Raw genomic sequence first — 15,684 nt, forward strand, 5'->3', positions numbered from 1 at the left:
GATTCTTAAAGTGTAATCCACTCTAATGGGCATCAGATCCTTTATTGATTATTTCACTAAGTTGTTATGTAAAAATGTTGAAAGTTAAATTTGATTTCACTCTCTTTTGTGATATTCCATTTATTTAAAATGAATCCTCGGTTATAAACATTTCCTGAGTTCAGACAAAATGTTTTTCTTATGTTGCTCAATTAAGAGTTGCCTAATTTAAACACAAATGATCCTGGTTCATTCCTGTGTTTTGTCTTTTTTTTTTCTGCTTAGAATTTTTCTTTACCCTTAGAAGTAATTTGAGTCCTAAGTGCAATTATGAATAGATCAATGTCTTATTTCTGTATACAGTACAACCCACCAGACATGTTCCCTGCTGCTTATGAACACTTGCCCTCACCACCCTCGCATAGAGAGGCTGTTATCAATGGATGTGTCTATGTTCACCAGTCACTTCACCAGGCCAATGCCAAAGTGGCCAGAAGAAGTGGACGGGTTATGGCTATTACCCCACGACATTACTTGGACTTCATCAATCATTTTGTAAGATTCCTATTATTTTTTTTATGATGATTTGTTACGAAAACAACAAAAAACAAAAAAAAAAACACCTCATTTCTTTATTATTGCAATTGTTTTAACATGTGATGATAATGATGATCTAATTTTTTAAAAAAACAAACAAATTGAATGATGTTTAAGTGGAAAATGGCAGCTATTCAAATGTATACATTTTTATTTCTCATATCATATTATACATAATTCGAAATCTGAGATATTCATATGGTACAAACCATCTTTGCAATGAATTTATTCCCTTTTTTTTTTCATTCAGGCTAAACTGTACAATGAGAAGAGGTCAGATTTGGAAGAGCAACAACTCCATCTCAATGTGGGTCTTCAGAAAATCCGTGAAACAGTGGAGCAAGTGGAGGAATTGCAGAAATCACTTTCCATCAAGAGGATTGAATTGGAGGAGAAGAACAATGCTGCAAATAGCAAATTGAAACAAATGGTGAGATTTAACCCTGTTGAAAAAATATCATTTTTATACTTGCCTTTTGATTTCAGATTTGATAGTTAATTCGTTTTTCTCAAACAAGCACTATGCTCCTAGAGACAATTATATTCATTCTCTTAAATGTATCTAGGTGAAAGATCAGCAAGAGGCAGAGCGTAAGAAGGTCACTTCTCAAGAGATCCAACAAGCATTGGAAGAACAGACAAAGGTGATTTCAGACAAACAACGAAGTGTCAGAGCTGATTTGGCTCAAGTAGAACCTGCTGTCATTGAAGCACAAAATGGTATGTTCCTTTATTCATTTAAAAATAAAGAAAATAATAATAGAGTAACCATGATTAAATTTGTCTTTTGAGTCTGTTTCGAAATTTAAAGATAAAAGACCAAACCTCTTCCCCCACCCCCCTCACTCAAAAAAACCCCCAAAACAAACAACATTTGAGTTGACCAAGGCATCTGATCTGCCACATTGCAGTGAAGCAAAGTGAGATATTGGAATGTAACAAAACAAAGTAGATGCCAAAAACAGGCTTTAACAAGGTCCTAAAGTGTTATTGCAATGCTTCATCTACTCATCTATTTCACCCTTTATCACCCTCTTTTACATCCCCTTTCGCAATTGAACACATCACAAGAGCAGACCAATTTCACCCACCTCTTACCATTATCTGAACACAAAGAAGTGTCATACATTAGTCTTTATTACATCATAATCATATTGTCATATCCACATTTCAATTAGGCTACATCTCATGATTATTATTGTATTAAACAATGTTATATTACTGTAAACCCTATTTGTAATGGAACATGAGAGCATGTCCTTTTAAAGTCAGTATTTTCTCTGAAATATTACTGTCACCCAACTATCTTATGAAAAATAGTTATCTCCCAATTATTGTAATCGTTATCATATTTGAAATGTTAACTTATATTGATCTGGAGAGAGGCATTTTTTATTATTATTTGCATGATTTTTTTTTTATTAAAAAAAAATTTAAGGTGATGGTTTTAATTTAATCTCTTCATTTAAAAAGAAATGTTTAAATTATTCCTTTTTAATTTGCTTTTATCTTTTTAATCACAAGTCTATCTGTTATCTATTTTGATTTCATCACACACTCTTGGTTGTAACATGAATAAAACAAAAACACAATTTAAAAAAAAAATCTTAACCATTTGCATGGATCTCTGAAAAACTAGTTTACCATTTTAGTTTATTATAGCGTAAGAATGTAGGATAAAATTAAATTGCTTTAAATATGTGTTTGTGCCATGGTCCCGAAAACACCCTTTTCTCCAACATTATATACACATTCTAAAGTTTTTATTTATTTTGTTAATCGCACACTCCACTTTTACGCTACACATTCCCGAAAAACTGAATTTTAGCTATAATCGCTCCGCTTAATCGCACATCTTCTATGCTTCATCACTACATCTTGATTCCGTCTTGACTGGAGAAAATACACAAAAAAGGTAATGATTTGATCGATTTGTTCCAATGGACAATAATATACCCATCAGCGAAGGACTGATATCTCAGGAGCTACTGGACTCCTTTCAGCCACACAAAAAACAATGCCTGGATAATGAAGATGAGGATGAGTCATAAGAATGCTTGACAGATGATCTACCAACATTGGCAAGATTTGAGACAAGGATTTATAAACAGCTTGCACAGAATAGAAAGCAATCAACGCTTCACGATTACTATTCTTACAAACAATAATGTCACATTTTGTTGTTGATAAAACATGAAAAAGAAAAGAAAAAAAGAGTTAAAAAAGCAACAAACAACAACAACAACAACAAAAGAAAAACCCAAAAAAACTACTTATGAGGCCATATCTTGAACATGAAGGTCTCAAGCCGTTGTAAGCCCAGAGAGGAATTTCCTACATATATGCAAGCTGGTGCTTAGATGTTTTCTACCTTCTCCGCTTTAATGACACACTCACCTGAACTCCCGAGGGTGTGCGATTAAGCGAAGTCGACTGTATAAGTTTTTGAGTAATTGTTTATAAAGTGAAAAATATGGAAGGGATAGAACATAGTACCCTGATTTCACTATAGATCATCATGTTAATTTTTGATATGTTCTTGATTCTGCATTTTGGACTTCTACATATATAACACTGCTCAAGAATGGAGCTTTTGCTCTTTATTAAGTTATGTTCAGAAAGTACTCATAACCAGACCTGCCTAACACTACGAACAATTGATAGAATTACAAAATTTTGGCTCAAATTTTAGAACTTTATGAGCATCTTTCAATCATTAAAGCTTATTGAAAATGAAAGTTACAGGGTACATCATTTTAAGGATTGTGAAGTGTTAGGTAAATTGTTGATTTAAAAAGTTAACTATGGCGACGATTATTTCAATCTCCTAAAAACTACAAATTTTAAAATTTTCAAGTAGGCCAGTCTGCCTAACAACAAATACACCTCAAGGTATCAAGTCTCTGCAAGGGGTAAATGGGTGGGTGGTGGATGTATATTATTAAGCGTTGATCTGGTCAGGAATGCAAATAAGCATTATGCTTACATTTTTCTTGTCATTTATCAGAACAATTGGGATAAATATTTCTAATTGTAATTTATTTATTGCAGAATATTGGGGGGGGAAAAAAACAACTTTTGTTTATTAAGACCATTTGCAGAAGGGGACAACTATTTTATTGACAACTATTAAATATATTTAAAGAGATATTCCTATTCATTCAAATTACTTTAGAAATAATTATACTTGCAAATAGTTTCTTGAAGAAAAGCAGATCTGATACTTCCTTTAATCCTTTATTGATGAGACTAAATCTATTTCAAATCACGGTGTTTATCTGTTTATACTTACAAACCTAACCTTTTTCACCAAGGTGGTGATGCGATGCTCGCAGAAACCAGAGTGGCATTGCTTTTACTATTCTCTTGGTGAAAAGAGTAAAATAATTAATGTGAGTTTGAAATAAATTGAACCCCTCACCTGTAAAGGATTAATTGGCTTTGATTTTATTTCACTTTTAATTGTGCAGTCACAGTTTTATTTCACTCTTTTTTTTTGGGGAAAATAGATATTGGCTTTCAGAATGAATTTATTACTGTTGTCTGTCCAATAAAAAAGAAAGATATGTCTCGAGGATGTGCCTGTCACCTGTAGCTTTTATTACATTGACTTCCCATGCAAATCGTTGATTTCACGTACAATCGTATGACTGTGATATATAACATTTTTATTGTGTAATATGTTGTTTATAAAACAACTAGCAATAACTAGTGGTTCTGGTATGAATCATGATTTAAGTACACAGACAAGTGTGTAAAATCCTTCATAACTATGCACTGTGTGAATACTTTTTTGCTGATATGGTGGTATATGAAACTGGTCACTTACGATAATACGTGAAATCCATGACAATGTCAGAATTATCTTCTCACTATAATTTCCAAGTTAGGCTAAATCGATTTATGAATTATATTGCTTATTTGAAATATGAGTAAAGATGGTGTGATGTGGGAAAATTATTTTTAGATCTTAAACCACTTAAAGAAAATTTGATCATAAAAGCATCTTATTGGTCAAGAATTTATCGACTTCTCTTTAAACAAATTGTGATTTTAATTGATAATATTTTAAAATTATAATCCAACCTCAAAAAAGTATTGGGATTGAAATAAAGATTTAAATGTTCAAAGATTATGAAGAAAAATATATATTTAAGCTGATATAAATCACATCTAGGAGATCAAACGAAGTGATGAGATGATTAATTGGCTTTGATTTTATTTCACTTTTGAATTATGCAGTCACAATTTTATTTCACTCTTTTGGGGGGCAATAGATATTGGCTTTCAGAGTAGCTTTAAGAGTTTAAATTTTAAAATCTTATTCAAAGATGCACAAATTTTTCGCAGGCAGTGAAAGAACATTTATAACGATTCATCCTTTTGTTTTAGATTTAGAGGGAAGGGGCGAAAAAGCAATTGACTGCTTCAACACTCATTCTGTCAATGTCCTTATTTGCTTTCCTTATGTGTGTGCGCTTTCCTTTCCCTTTTTGTTTTATGCCAGCCGTCAAGTCAATCAAGAAGCAACATTTAGTTGAAGTTCGATCACTGGCGAATCCACCCAGTGCTGTCAAATTAGCTGTTGAATCCATTTGTGTTCTGCTTGGAGAAGGCGAACCAGACTGGAAAGCTTTGAGAGGAATTATAATGAGGGACAATTTCATCTCCACCATTGTCAATTTCAAGACAGATGATATTACGTAAGTCTAGGAATGGTCCAAGATCAAAATTGAGATAAATCTCAGGAAGAATATGCAAAAAAATATTTATAACAAGAGCAACCATTGCAGTTGTGATTGGTGTTCATTTCATGGTAAGTTTCTATATCCAATAGGAATTGAAATACATTAGTGTTGATGTTGTCTCAAGGTCAAAAAGATATCTGAAATTAGATTACTTCATCACAAACTGAATCAGTTCGCTTTGCCAGCAAAAATAAAAGGTAAGAGCTTTATTATTGTGGTCCATGTGCTGTAAACTTAACAAGTTTTTTTTTATCGTCTATTGATGAAAAGCATGCATCTCAATGCCACTATCACAAGTGTATCCATCAAATGCATAATGTATAGTGCTGTAATAGGAAGTGTTTGGTCCTGTAATCATAATGGTGGAATGAATGCCTGTCCTTGCATCTTACATCATTTACATTATTTATGTCAAAAGGTTTTTAAATTTTTTATTTACTTAAACAACTTGCCTTTATTTACTTTGTTTTGATTCCACCAATACCCTCCCTCCCCACTTCCCAACTTTATTCCAAGACCTTTTGAGTTGACGTTAATTTCAGAAATTTATAACTTTATTTCAAACTATGGGCAGACAAGATTTTCAGTTCTCTTTTAGGTATAACTAACCAAAGCATGTCTTAAAAATGTAATCTTTTATTGGTTCTCGAGGGCATTTTATCAATTTAAAGTTTGATCATGAAAACAACATACATTCCTGTTTCATAAGATAACATCCATTTCAGTTAAGTCTTTTTCTGCTCTTCCTTTTACCTTTTCCCTTGAGGCTTTTACTTTCATCTCCCCAATGATTTTCTAATTCTTCTGTCATATCGACCACTAAACAATTTTCCTTCAATTAACAATCTCCCTGCCATGGATGAAAACTGCATATCAACTACCACCACAAACGTCTCTGCTAACATCGCCTGTAATTCAACGATTACACTGTGTTCAGCTGTAAAGGGCATCAAAAAGAAAGATTTGGTGGAAGTTCGTTCTATGGGTAACCCACCACCTGTAGTAAAGTTAACTCTTGAGGCAATCTGTTTGCTTCTTGGGGAAACAGCTGCAGACTGGAAGGTCATAAGACAAATCATCATCAAGGAGAGTTTTATCTCATCTATTGTCAATATGAAAACTGATGATATCACGTGAGTAGTTTATAACATTATTTAAATAAGTATACTCTATTTTTTTCCACAGGTGGCTAATCTGTATTACTCCAATAGTTCATTCCATTTCTTATAAACATGCATTAACATGAATTCCTAATAAGATATGATTACACCCCTATTTTTTTTCTATATTCTTTTGTCTATCATTTCTATTGTGACGCAGCTACATGTGTTAAAAACCCATAAATGCACAACCGTGTCATCATCATTGTGGTTTATGATCTAAGCTCAAAGGACATATTTCACAACTAAAAGAGAGAGAGAGAGAGAGAGAGAGAGAGAGAGAGAGAGAGAGAGAGAGAGAGAGAGAGAGAGAGAGAGAGAGAGAGAGATTTGCCTCCCACACAACATGTTAAAACTCCACCTCGTGACCCACATTAATGTTCATGAGGTCAAGTCAAAATCAATGCATATAGCACAGACTATAATTCATAACATCAAGAATTGCTGCATTTTCATCAAAGATCAACTTGTACAAACAATTGTGAAAATGGAAGCCCAAGCCTTGATTGATGGCCTAAAGAAAGAGATGACCATAAAGATGATAAAAACTTGCATCAAACTTGTAACAACCAGATAAGGGAACAAAAATATGACGAGAGGCCCTTGGAAAATGTCCCCACAAATTTAGAAGCTCCGCCCACAGTATCAATTGATAGATACAGATGGGCATGGTCATTTCTTTAATTAAATTATCAATCTTGTTTGAATTGTACATAACATCATCCTTTGCTCCTCACAACTATAGAAAAGTTTCTATTTTGGATATTTGTAACAAAATGAGGTCAGCCCTTAGTACCTCAAATCTGTCTGTAAATTATGAGAGACATTTTCGAACATCGCTCTTACATACATGGTTCAGTCTGTCACCTGAGTTAACAGATTATCAGGTTATTAGTGAAATTTCAAAAGAAGGCTATCCATTTTCCCCAATACTGTTTTTTTTTTTTTTTTTGGTAACCAGATGGCTTACTCAATAATTAATTACTTAACTAGTGAAAAGGAATAAAATTTCTTGTGTTATTTTTGAAAATATTGCTTTTGTTGTCTTGTCATAGTAATGTTTGCCAATTTCAAAACGCACCTGGACATAAAAAGGTATGTTTTATTTAGAGTTTATTAAATACTTCTCGTTAAGTATTTGGATTTTAACATTTTCTGTCATTCTGATTTTCCAGGTAGGTTTGGATTTTTCATTTTAAGATTATGATGAAAAAGATCTATATCTTCTCTAAGTTGAAATCATTCCTTATTAGATCAGGCTGTTGAAATATGGATTTTTTTTTTGGGGGGGGGGGGTAACTTTATTAACAAAGATATATCAATCCATTTTAAATCAAAAGATAAAGTTTTAAGTTGCTACCATCCAAAGTGTTATTGTGTCTATTATCTCATACCACTTTGTACATCAAAATGAATTATTTTTTCATTACATTCGCTTTGAAATCTTCATTCTCAGGATACAGATTTTTCATATTTCAAATGTTGTAAGGTTTGTTTTTTAAACTATAAGAAAGACTACATTCACCTTTGTTCGATATGAATTGCCCTGACTATGAAGGAATAATTCGATTCGCATGTAATTTTCAGGAAATTGTTATCATTTCTCATAAGCTCACATGAAAAAACTGGAAACTTCTAATGCTCTTTTTTTTATGTCACTGCAAACCTAACCACACAAACCAGAATTGTGGCTTTATCTAAAGGAAGCTAGAGGAAATGAAAGATGAAAGAAAATGCTGTTGTGAAATTCTAGTGTTTATGAGGACTTTTTATCAGGTTGGCTACAGTGGATGAGACATGGCTCTATCAATATCATTCAGAGATGAAATGCCACTCAAAGTAATGAAAATCCTAACAGGAACCTACCCCCAAAAAGGCAAAGATGAGTGGCTCTGTGGTAAATGTCATGCAGATCGTTATATTTTGGCACATGGAAGTCATCATTATGTTTGACTATCTTCCAAAGAACAAAACAATGAACAGGAATATGACCCACAACCCTTGAATAGACTGATCGAAGCATGAGTCGGCTACAAACATCCAGGGAAACTTCGAAATTGAGTTCTGCTATTGCAGGACAACACCTCTCTCATTGTATGGCAGCGTCAGCATCAGCAGATGATTGCAGTATTGACACTATACCCCATCATCCTACGATTTGGACCCATCAGACATTCATATTCCTTACATTGATGATTAACCACAACGGAAAGCATTTTGAAAAAAAAGTTTGAAATTCAGAAGACTGGTTTAAGGCCAAACCCAAAACCTACTTGAATGACTTTTCAGGGTCAAGGAGAGATGAGAGATCAACTTAGCTGGTGACTTTGTAGAAAAATATTAGTATGTGTGCCAAATTCCTTTATAATCAGGACAATCAACCCTCATAAAAAAATTCTGAAACAAAACTTTATAGCTATAAAAATAATGGCAGAAATGTTAACCATAACAAATTTTTAATGTAAAAGGTTCTAATAATTTATGTTTTCATTAATGTTCAAAACATTTGAATATTAAACTGTTAAACTTTTTTTTTGCTTGCAGAGATGACATCCGCACTAAAATGAAGACCAAATATCTCAGTAATCCAGACTACAACTACGAAAAAGTGAACAGAGCCAGTTTAGCCTGTGGTCCCATGGTCAAATGGGCCATTGCACAGGTATACTTTTGATTTAATCGAGCCCCTGTTATTTTATAAAGAAGTCTTAAGATAACATATTTATTCAAATAATGGAATATAGACATAAAACAAATTTTTTTTAGGTTATTAAGCCGCCCCTTAGGGTGCACAACATGAGCCACAAGTCTTCGCCATTCTGTCCTGTCCTCCATAAGTGTATGCAGCTCCCTGGTGTTGTCCATTCCTGTGTACATACAACATACATTGACATAAAACAAAAAGGAAATTAAATAAAATCATATACGTCTTTTCTCAGTATATCCTTTTCCATAATCTTAACTAGGGATAAAGCCAATTCGATTAGCTTTAAAATGCCTATTTAGTAGACCGAAGGCAGCAAGAAGTTGAAAAACCACTCAATTAGGATTGAATACATTTTTTAAAAAGCCACTACAGAATAACACCATCAAGAATATAAAGAACTGTTTGTCCCTTTTTTTTTCTTTTTTTTTTTTCGGTCGGTTGCACTTTACTGATACTTAGGCAAAGTCATTTTAATTTGGTTTAAATGAATAAGAAGAAGGTAAGTTTCAAACATTCAAGCTTACTTTGAGATTCTTTCTGTTTTAAACCATCAGATTCAATATGCAGAAATGTTGAAGCGAATTGAACCTTTGAGAAATGAATTGAGTGGACTGGAGAACCAAGCTGAAGAAAACCGTCTGAAGGGTCAAGAGGTCAACAAGTTGATTGCAGAGCTAGAATTGAGCATTGCCAAATACAAGGAGGAGTATGCAGTTCTCATTAGCCAGGCCCAAGCCATCAAGGCAGATTTGGCTGCTGTCGAAGCTAAGGTTAGATTGACCATTATAAGTCATTGTTTGAACCTTATTATTCAGTTAATATCTTTCAGAAACATAGACTTTGCATCATTTTAAGCCATGCTTCTTTACCAGCATTCAAATATTAAGCCTTCAGTCATTTGAAAATATGATTTAAACGCTGAACATTTTAGGCATGTGCATCAATTTCAGACTAACAAATGTTTTGCTACAGATGACAGGACCATATTTTTGTATGAGAAGTCTTTGTAACAGTGAGAAACAACTTTTAAGTTGTCTGCAAACTTTATTTTTTTTTTATCATGTAACTTAAATAAAACAATAATTTGATTCAAAAACCTTTCAAAAAGAAAATGCTTTATTTTTTAAAAGTAAGTTCAATTATATTATTATTGTGCTGATTCCATACTTTTTCAGGTGGAAAGAAGTGTTGCCTTGTTAAACAGTCTTGCCAGTGAGAAGACTCGTTGGGAGGCAGGAAGTGAGACCTTCAAGAACCAAATGGCAACCATCATTGGAGATGTATTATTGTCATCAGCTTTCATGGCTTATGGAGGTGAGAACAAATAGAATTACAGTTCGTATTGTGTGTATTCCTGTTGGATATGCAACAGCAATATGAAGCATGCATTGAATATTTTTAGGAATGAAATATTTTTTGTTGTTCGTTATTTTCTTATTCAACTTTTACAGCTACCCTTTTACCTTTTTAAAAATTAAAATTTGATTTAAATGACAATGTACAGGTTAGATGAATAATCATGATAAATTTTACTAGTTTCCCAGACTTTATTGAAAATGGAAATGTTTTCTTTTAAGGTTACTTTGACCAACTGATGCGACAAACCTTGTTCTCCAACTGGTGCGAACATCTAAAGAATGCCAATATCCAGTTCCGACCTGACCTGGCTAAATCAGAGGTAATGGCCAATACACTTATTTATTACATTTGTACAAATATGTTAGAATAAGTGATTAGGATGATAATGATGATGATGATGATGATGATAATATTGATAATAGCAATAATAATAATATTAACAATTATGATAGTAATGATAATGATAATAATAATGACAAAGACTACGACAATAATTATATAATGCAACGATGATGATGGTTTTTATTGGTGGTGTTGTTGTTGATGTCTCGTCCTTCATATTAAATGTTGCTGTTGGCTTGAGAACTGTTGCAAAGTGCATTGAGCACATTTAGTGGATATTGTTTGACATATAAAGCTCAAGCCAAGCTCAATTATGTTAATTTTTTAGCTGCTGTTTTTGTTGTTGCTGTCTTTGCATTCATTATTCTTGATATTTACTTTTTAAAATTATTGTTTTCCGATTAATGCTCATTTGATTCAACAAAGAGTATTGAAATAAACAAGGAGAATATGGATGTATCAAATCAAAAAGTTTGACAACCGTAATTTTGTTTGATTTTCCAAATTTCTTAAAAAGAGAAGTTTTGAAAGTCGTAATTAAAGTATATTTTGTAAACAATTTTGAATTTAATTGAATATGAATTAAAAATAAAAGTTTTGAAAGTCATGGAAAAGTTATATTGGGTATATAACAGAATAATTATGCCAGTATTTCTCCTTTTCTCCAAATTATCACAGTACCTTTCTAATGCTGATGAAAGACTGAAATGGCAAGCAAATGCCCTGCCAACCGATGAGTTGTGTACAGAGAATGCCATCATGCTTAAGAGGTTCAACAGGTATCCTCTTATTATTGATCCATCTGGACAAGCCACTGAATTCATCATGAATGAATTCAAGGAAAGAAAGATTACCAAAACTAGGTATGTGATGTAAACCAAACTCGCGGGTGGTTGGATGGGAGCATCACCCTTGAATCATATACCTATGATGTTCGCATGGGTGTACGATCCGATAGTGATGTCGTTTCTTCTTCTCTTTACTAGCCTATCCTGCTTCTTTAGTTTGTGATTGTATTTTTGACAGGGGATATTTTTTTTTCTGTAAATCTTCTGCCTGTTTGTTCTTGGTTATTTATAATTTAGCTTATGATATCTTTAGGTTATGATTTTGATTTACATTTGTACTATTTTTGTTAGATTGCTTGTTTTTTTGTTTCAGCGGTCTCTCATATAACCTCAATTGTGTTGGAAGAGACCTAAAGCAACAAACAAACAAAAAAATAAACCAAACTCAACATTTTTTTTATAAAGAGAAATAAAAAATATAACCTTGATTCTATTTTCAGTTCATTACAAGAATTAAAACAATTTTTTTTACTGTTTACTCCTTTTGTATGTCGAATATTTAGGAAAACAATGCGGTTCAAAAATAACAAAAACAATTAAATGGCTTTAATAGAGAAAGCAACCCAGAATTGATTTCAAACTAATTATTAGATTTACACATATAGAAAATTGTACTTTTTTTTCCCCAACACCATGGGACATTTGATATATTGCAAAGGCTCTCTTTAACAACAAAAAATCAAATATTCTATTATGTCCTTGCTTTTTCTTATATTTAAAAATAAATCCTTGCTGATGCTTGGTATTCATTGTTTATAATGTGTCTTTTTTTTTTTTTAAAGTTTCCTTGATGATGCTTTCCGCAAAAATCTGGAGAGTGCGTTACGATTTGGAAATCCATTACTTGTGCAGGTCAGTGAAGGAATTATTTTTCATTTAAGTCAAGAGGTGGTATGGTTATTTTCTGTAAAATCTTTAATAATAATTTTTTTTAAATAAAAAAAGTACTGGATGAGTTTGATTCTTCAGTGCTCATGACCAACTTTCATTTATATTTATATTGTCAGAATTTTAAAATTTCCAAATCCAGATCTTGAATTTTGATTGCTTTTTCAAATTCTTGAATTTGATTTTGTTAATTCATTATAAACAAAAATGTATTTAATGTTTATGATATTTTATGTCATGGGTTGGCTTCAGTTTTACTAACTGTTTTTCAGGATGTAGAAAACTATGATCCCATATTGAATCCAGTGTTGAATCGTGAATTAAGGCGTACTGGAGGACGTGTGCTGATTTCTCTTGGGGACCAGGACATTGATTTATCTCCATCATTCACAATTTTCCTCACAACGAGGGATCCCAATGTAAGTTTAAACTGTTAAACAAAATTTGATAAATGACTACGAATACAAGTCTTCTGATCACAAACAAAATCCTGTAATATTAAAAATTTTATTAGTTGTTTTCTTTTTAATTATAAATTTTCTGGATAGGAGAATGTAATAATATTTGAGACTGTATTTCACATAAAATGAATCATAAAATGGAAATACTTTGGCGTCAATCTTTACTTCTGAGGTTATGTTGTGCCATATTGTTTTGTTTATATTGTTTGAGATATACAATATGGTTCAAATTAATTTTTCTATTGATAAACCCACTGGGTAAGTCATATCAATTAAATTATTATTTGTTCACAGGTGGATTTTGCTCCAGACTTGTGTTCCAGAGTAACATTTGTCAATTTCACAGTCACCAGAAGCAGCTTGCAGAGTCAGTGCTTGAACCAGGTAAACTAATAATTTAATTTATAGCGGTTGATAATTTGAAAAAAATAAGTATTATTTAAGAGCTACAAAGTCAGCCCACAGAGCTTGACTCTTTATCTTTGTTTTTGTGAAGTCGAGAGATAGGTTACTAATCTATTGCAATTGACTTGATGACAGTAACACCCAAATCACCTACATGGGAGTCATTACTGTCTGACATATCACAAATTCAAATCTGGGTGATTTTGATTCGCCATATTTAAGAGTGAGCCAGTCTCTGTGATAAATAAATTTGCTAGATTTTTGAAATCCATTTATACTTTTACAGGGACAGAACTGAAATGTGTTGTATGTCTAGTTTTCTCATGCATCTCTTAAGATTTGTAGAGAAAAATGAGTGGAACAGGCACTTATGTTGAAATAACAAGAAATGAAGTGAGTAAAGAACTGCGAGAAGGCAATAAAAAATACCATTTTTTGTGGCGATGGGGAATCCACCATGGTGGATGGCGTTGATTGTAGAGCATCCCTCTCATGACCAGGCAGAGGTGCTGTAGTAGTTGGGTCATGGGTTCGGCTCCCTATTCCCACAAAAAAAATAATTAATTTTCTATTGTCTTCTGGCACTTCTCTACTCACTTCATTTCTTGTAGTTGAGATTTATATAAATCTTGTTTTAATTTTGTGGGAAGAAGATGCGTTTATTATGTTGTCTTTGAAATTTTTAAAAGTTTGTTGATATTAAAAAAATCTATATCAATTTCTGCTTTCAATTAGGTGCTTAAAGCTGAAAGACCTGATGTGGATGAAAAACGCTCAGATCTTCTTAAGTTGCAAGGTGAGTTGCTTAAAATTCTTTTAAACGATGCTGACATTTGTCCAACATAAGTCTTGGAATTCAATTAAAATAAAAGCTGTTGTAAAAGACTTTTAAGATTATATTTATTTATTTATATAGCTTTTTATAAAGAATTTGATTTGATCGTTTATTTTTGTATGTATTTATTTATTCATTCATTTATTCATTTCTCCCATAGTGGGTGGGGAGCACTTTCTTGTGCTTCTATTTCCTTATATCTGTTTTCCAACATGCATTATATTAAATTCTTATGATTTTAAATGTAATTTTCATGATTCTGTTTTATTACAACATAATATCAGGATGAACTGATGGATTGCATATTATGAAAATGCTCCTCTAATCTGTCATTGCAATTCTTACAGGGGAATTCCAACTCCGTCTAAGACAACTGGAGAAGTCTCTTCTGCAGGCTTTGAATGATGTCAAAGGCAAAATTCTTGATGATGACAGGTAATACTATCTTTAAAATAAAATGAATACAATTTGAGATACGAAAAATTCACTTATTAAAGAAAGAGTTTACCACGGATTAGGAGCATAACATTACAAATTTAGATGGTTTAGTGAATTGCTTATAATAGATTGGGTTTACAAAAACTCAATTATTTTTGTATAGAATGTCAACTAATGTTTTATTATTGTCCCACGCAGCATCCTTAGTCACCTGGAGACCTTGAAGCACGAGGCTGCTGAGGTAGCTAAGAAGGTGGAGGAAACAGATGTGGTTATGGCTGAGGTAGAGACAGTCTCCCAACAATATGAACCACTGGCTATGGGATGCTCCAGTATCTACTTCACTCTTGAAGCATTGCAACAGGTTAGATTGGGTTATTGATGTTGCGTTATATTTGTACCAAAACTAGAGTTTTGTTGCCAGAATTTTTTATTTAAATTGTTTTTTTTTTGTTGGTTTTTTTTTAATTGGGGGGGGGGGGGGGGGGGGGGTTGGACAAAATCAAATTATTCATCATTCTGGGAAATTTTATAATGCTCTTTAACTCTATTTGAATTTTAAGATTAATTTTTTGAATATATTCTAACCGTTTATATACAAGAGTTGTACTAAAAGAATGTATTTTAACACATCAGTAACTCCTCGAGTACTCTAGCTTTTGCCAATGTTCTAAGTAGTATTCATAATTGTCTATGTTATCACCAATAATTTGGAATAAAAATGAAGAGATAGTAGTTCTCCAGAGTTGGAGTTGGGAGTTAATCCTTGTCTCCGGATGTGAAACAGACTACAACAGTTTCTTGCTACCCTATGAATGAAATTATTGTTGAGTAATTTCCAACAAATTGCATTTTTAGACCTAACAACCCAATCATGGAGATCCTGATTGTCCAGTTGGCAATATGCTTTCCTCACA

The 15,684-nt window shown here is 32.6% G+C and overlaps 1 protein-coding gene across 4 annotated transcripts in view; it reads left to right on the top strand.

Moving 5' to 3' along the window:
* LOC144963106 (cytoplasmic dynein 1 heavy chain 1-like) overlaps positions 1-15,684 on the top strand; it is a 73,448-nt gene that overhangs the window by 39,539 nt on the left and 18,225 nt on the right. For 2 of the 4 annotated variants that reach the window (XM_078896760.1, XM_078896762.1), the window contains exons 60-74: positions 343-534; positions 827-1,006; positions 1,143-1,296; positions 5,084-5,279; positions 9,029-9,146; positions 9,746-9,961; positions 10,367-10,505; positions 10,769-10,869; positions 11,571-11,755; positions 12,523-12,592; positions 12,901-13,047; positions 13,384-13,473; positions 14,230-14,290; positions 14,677-14,764; positions 14,966-15,131. In XM_078896760.1, the coding sequence (XP_078752886.1) occupies positions 343-534; positions 827-1,006; positions 1,143-1,296; positions 5,084-5,279; positions 9,029-9,146; positions 9,746-9,961; positions 10,367-10,505; positions 10,769-10,869; positions 11,571-11,755; positions 12,523-12,592; positions 12,901-13,047; positions 13,384-13,473; positions 14,230-14,290; positions 14,677-14,764; positions 14,966-15,131 (2,103 nt within the window). Of the gene's footprint in view, positions 1-342; positions 535-826; positions 1,007-1,142; positions 1,297-5,083; positions 5,280-6,261; positions 6,458-9,028; positions 9,147-9,745; positions 9,962-10,366; positions 10,506-10,768; positions 10,870-11,570; positions 11,756-12,522; positions 12,593-12,900; positions 13,048-13,383; positions 13,474-14,229; positions 14,291-14,676; positions 14,765-14,965; positions 15,132-15,684 lie in introns of all 4 variants that reach the window. The other 2 variants (XM_078896761.1, XM_078896763.1) reach the window with 1 other exon arrangement.

The sequence above is a fragment of the Berghia stephanieae genome, chromosome 1, assembly GCF_034508935.2.
Source record: "Berghia stephanieae isolate SIO BIC M18660-M18661 chromosome 1, UCSD_Bste_1.3, whole genome shotgun sequence".
NCBI classification, from domain to species: domain Eukaryota; kingdom Metazoa; phylum Mollusca; class Gastropoda; order Nudibranchia; family Aeolidiidae; genus Berghia; species Berghia stephanieae.